This window comes from Acanthisitta chloris, unplaced genomic scaffold, assembly GCF_000695815.1.
Source record: "Acanthisitta chloris isolate BGI_N310 unplaced genomic scaffold, ASM69581v1 scaffold12258, whole genome shotgun sequence".
Lineage (NCBI taxonomy): Eukaryota > Metazoa > Chordata > Aves > Passeriformes > Acanthisittidae > Acanthisitta > Acanthisitta chloris.
Window position 1 is genome coordinate 23,701 of NW_008686510.1, and position 5,057 is coordinate 28,757.

At 43.4% G+C, this 5,057-nt stretch overlaps 1 protein-coding gene across 1 annotated transcript; it reads right to left on the reverse strand.

The window, feature by feature from the left end:
• Positions 1-475: 475 nt before the first annotated feature.
• LOC103807449 (leukocyte cell-derived chemotaxin-2-like) lies at positions 476-642 on the reverse strand (the record flags this gene model as incomplete). The annotated part of the gene is given in 1 exon segment (XM_009080175.1): positions 476-642. A coding segment is annotated over 1 exon segment (167 nt), but the record flags the coding sequence as incomplete, so codon positions are not given.
• Positions 643-5,057: the final 4,415 nt, after the last annotated feature.

The following is a 5,057-nucleotide window of genomic DNA, read 5'->3' on the forward strand; positions in this document are numbered from 1 at the left end:
GCAGCACTAAAGAAATTTAAAGCCATTTGTAGTGAAGCAGCCCTTTAATAACGTGATTTTCTGTGTGTTCAGGCACAAGTGAAATTTCTGGCTTATTGAAGAAATCTTCATTTTTGGCTGCAAAGAGAGCAGAGAAGTCCAAGAGGAGAGCACTGCAGCAGGACTCACTGCAGGGCTGTTGAGCACCAAGGACTCACCCTCTCCCACCCTCCTTTGCCCCACTGCTTCAGCCCTCATCCATAGGGCAGTGATGTGCAGGATATAGGAATAGCTTTAAAACAGGTGTTATACCTTCCTCTGAGTCTGCTGTTGTTCAGATAATCACCAGTATTTTGTTCATGGTTATTTTTGAGGTAGAACAACTCTTTGAGGCTTAGTGGCTTCCACTGTACTGGAGTGACTACCTATGCCTAAGCAATTTAATGAATACACAAGTTGGGGCTGGAGGTTTTGCCCCTGATGTGCAGCCTCCTGCTTACAGGCTGGGACTAGGATGTGATAAGTCACAGTTCTGGATATGGACATGGGATGTAATTCCTCAGCTGACCCATTGCATGGGCAGCAGGACACTGATTTTCTCTCCCTTCTTGATGGGGCCTCCATACTTTATACATTTGATGTAAAACATCTTCATGCAGAATCCTGTTTACAAGGGAGAAAGGGGAGGGAGAAACTTGCTCCTAGCTGGTGCTGAAAGCTGGACACTGTTGTGGATGGTGTTACCATTTCCATAGGTCCTGGCTAGTTTGTTATCTCCCCCATTAAGGGCATGTACACCTTTGAGCTGTCCTTGCACATCACATCCCTCCCCTGTGCTTCCCTCCTTCTCTGAAGAACAGCAAGGCAGGTTAGCCAGAGGTGAAGTGCCTTGCCAGCTAAAAAACCTGCTCTTCCCCAGTTTTTCATGATTATTTCTATTTTATGGAGGTTTCCATCATCCCAGCCCAGGACCTGAGGTCTTTACATCCACTGCAGCCCTGGGAGTCACAGATTTTTGCCCATTGTGCTGCAGTGGCTAGAAAAGAAGAAAATAGAAGAACAGTGGATTGAAAACCAGAAGCTGGAAAGGGGATTTCACAGTCCATGTTGTTTAGTCTCTTTAGACTTTGCTGTAACTGTGGCTCAGGCTTCAGGGGACTAGAAAGCAGTTCAACTTTTAATGCAAGCTCATTTTAGGAGTGGAACGAAACGATATTTTCTTTTCGTTCAGACTTTTTCCAGTGATGCGTGAGGATACTTAATGCAATGACTTCAAAGCAAAAATGCAGAACCACTAGATGTGGAGGGAACATCATGGAGTGACCCACTCCTCTGCCACTGCCCATAGGTTGTCCCTGCCTAGACCTGAACCACCAAGATCTTGGGGTACTGAACTGTAACTAAAAACTTTGGCTGAGAGACATCCACCTAGTCCTTTCCTATTCTCTAACGTGGAATCCAGTCAAAAACCACAATCCATCATCTACATTTTACTAATTGTATTTTCTCTCTTGCAGTGTTTCTTTATTACTATTTCAGTGTAGCAGCCTGGAGGATAACACCCTCATATTTTTTATTCCAGACTCCATCTATCATCATCCCCTGTCAAACTCCATGCTGAGAGAGGGAAGGTATTTATAGGAGAGAAGGGGGGATCACCCCAGGGAAGGTGGAGTGTCTCACTTGCAAAGGGGTGAAGAAGTAGCAAAATGGGGAGATACTTATATGCAAGTAAGCACCATGGCACAATCAAATTAAATGTAATTCGAGTAGGATTAAATTCAAAAGACAATGACATTAAATTCTAGCTCTAAAACTCATAAAACTCTCTAAAAGCAATTACCAAAATCGCAGCCATGCTGAGATCTAATAAAGTTTTCATTAAAGAGGAAGTGTTTGACTCAGCCTGTCACTTAGCAATAGGAGGGTTGTTTTCCCCTGTTATGGAAGGGATACAAATAGCTATAATAGTTTCCTTTCTGTTTTACTGAGTACCAAAGCAATGCTGTAAGGGCTGTGAATTCCCAACTTTTGCTAGAAATGCCCTTTTCTCCACCCTCCCTCCTCTTCAATGCTGAGCTTTGGGTAACACAGGTGTGCTGAAGCTCAGCCTGCTCTCGTGTTTGCTTTACCAGGATAGCCCCAACACTTACACACAGCAGACAGGATCCTTCTCATTTTCTTCTATTCACCACTTAGTACAACCCAATAGATGTCAATATTCCCAACTTTTGCTAGAAATGCCCTTTTCTCCACCCTCCCTCCTCTTCAATGCTGAGCTTTGGGTAACACAGGTGTGCTGAAGCTCAGCCTGCTCTCGTGTTTGCTTTACCAGGATAGCCCCAACACTTACACACAGCAGACAGGATCCTTCTCATTTTCTTCTATTCACCACTTAGTACAACCCAATAGATGTCAATATGCTTAAAAGACATTCAGATTCAAAGAGAGTGAAATCCCTGGGTACAGGTAGATTGCAGCCAAGGACAGAGGGTGGTTTGGTTACCTAAATGTCAGGTTTTGGAAATATCCAGGTTTTGCAAGATTCTAGTTTAATTTCTAACATGAATTTAAGGGAAGTAAGCCCCGAGGCATAATAATGCAGATGTCTTTTACCAACATCTTAACTTTCCTCTCTTTTTTTGATGGTGGCAAGTGCTACATGAGCCGTACCATGAGGTGAAGAGCTGTCAGCCCATGTGTCAGCACATTTTCCCTCTGAGTTGTGCTGCCTGTATTTCCTAGAGGCTGCAGACTGCACAGAAGAGGGCCTGAAGTAGTAAAAAATCTGTTTATGGGGATACAAACTTATTGCTTCTGTTAATTGTGCTTATAAAAACAATCCCTTGGATGAACAGGGCATTCTAGAGAGCTGTGGTATCCAAAGGCAGTGATTTCATCTGCCTCCCAATCTGTGATAACACCTTGGACCTTCAAACAAAGAGGAAATCGTTTATCACTGAAAAGTCTTTTTAAAGTCTTTTTTTTTCTTCAAGGCACCAGTGTTGTTAGCACGTAATGGATTCCTGAAATACAGCATCCAGCTTGTGTAATGGGCACTGAGGGAAAGGATGGTAATGAAACCCGATTTAACTAATGAGTGTAATTTAGAGAGAGACTTTACTGCAGAGTTTCACAGGAAATAGTTGTGCAACATTCTGCCCATGGAAATGAAGGAGTTTGTGGTTCTGCAAACAAACCCTTACTTCAATCTGCAGAAACACAGAGTGGGTTTTTATTAGTTAATGTGAGCAATAGAAGATGCTGTGTGCAATCATGAAAATGCACTTGTCTCTCCAGTGCTGCCTTGGCTGAGGGAGATGCTGCTCCAAACCCAAGCAAGAGGTCATTTGTGACTCTCTGAAACCCATAATTAATTTAGTCCAGCTCAAAGCCCTGCAATTTCCAACAGAGGTGGTTGTTGGCTCTTGCAGAAAGAAATTTCTTTGGGGTCCTGGGTAGCATGGAGGGATGAGCTGCACAGCCCCATGACCCATGTCTTGCTGTGGTGCATCAGCCCCAAGATGCTCCTTATGTCCTACCAGGATAATGATCACTCTCTGTGTCCTCCATCAGTGGTCTTGTCTCTGCTCTTGTCCTGTTGCTGGATTTGGGAGTATTTTGGGATGCTTTTTTCTTCCAAAATACCTATTGAGCAAGAGCTCATCTTGGCACAGCTGAGCTTATCCAGGAGAAGCCTGTGGAAACCTGGTCCCAGCCAGGTCTTGGCTTTGGACACTGGAGAATCAAGCATGGGAAACACTTGTGCTCCAGAGTATGAAGTTGTCAGTAAGACTAACTTTTCCTTCATTCTGTATGCTTTTCCTTCATTTCAACATCTGTTTGTCTCTGCACTTCCTGCCATCCAAGGTTGTGCTCTAACATTTTTGCACTCATTTGGAAGAAGAAAAAGACACTTATCTCACCTCAAATAGTTTAATTCAAAATCCTCAAACAGGTCTTGCAGTGTCCAGGATCCCAAAACTTCTCTGTCCAGGTGCCTCTGCTTCCAGGATCAGTCCACAAATAAATTCTCAGTGCTTTAACATTAGCAATGTGGAGAACTGCAATATACTGGATATCTAAATGTGATAGCACATAAAGATGACTATTAAGAAAAGTGATATAGCTGTTGTGGTGGCTGCTACTCTTTTGTGTTCAGCAGATTTTCTTTTACCCTTTAAGAGGAGCTGTTGATAGATTTAGAAAGGCTGAAGACAGAAAGATGGTGCAGGAGTTGAGCTGGTTTTGCTGATAGGCAAAGGCAGATACCACCTCTCCCCCTCACCTTTGTGCTGGCAGAGCCCTGTCCTCACTAAAATACAGACTGTGTGGGAATGGCCTCTTGGCAGGTCTCTGAACGGAAACCATATAATTATAAACCACTGTCTAGCCTAAAGTGCTGCTAAGTGTTTAAGCTATCACATTTCCATGGCTCATTCAAGGGTATTTTTAGTGTTGGTGGAGAAAGTTGCTGACTGTAGGTCAAGTAATCTCTCCTAAAGTCTATGGCCCTGATTCAGGGAAAATTAACCATTTGTTTAAATATTTGTAATGGTGAAGCCTCTCTCCCTTCCTCTGTCCAAGCCTTTTCCTGGGAGAGGATTGGGCCTGAAGTGCAGACAAGAAAAAAGACAGCCAGCTGGCACTGACATTTAAAGTAGAAAGGTCTGATACTGCTAAAATGTAGATATCTGTCTAAATTTCATTTCTTTTACATACTTCCATTGCACACACCTACTTTTTCCAGAGTGGAGACAAGCAGCAAGAAGCTGCTTCCATAAGCAATGCCTTGGCTGAGGCTGTTCCTGGCTCATGAATCCAGCTGTGCAGCCCAGCTGGCTCAAGAGCTTGGATTTGTTTGTTTTTAATGAAAGTCTCTTGGTAAGGTAATGATGAGCAAACATCATTAAACTGTCATTCACATGGGGAAAAAAAAAAAGGGCCAGAAGTTGGAATTTTGCATGGTATTTGTTTTGCTGGTTGTGTGTCCAGTGATTTCATGTTCCATGGTCATGGCTGATGGTGTCCACTGTGCTCTTCTGGTTCCTTGTGCAGGGCTGTGTGAAGGAGATCTG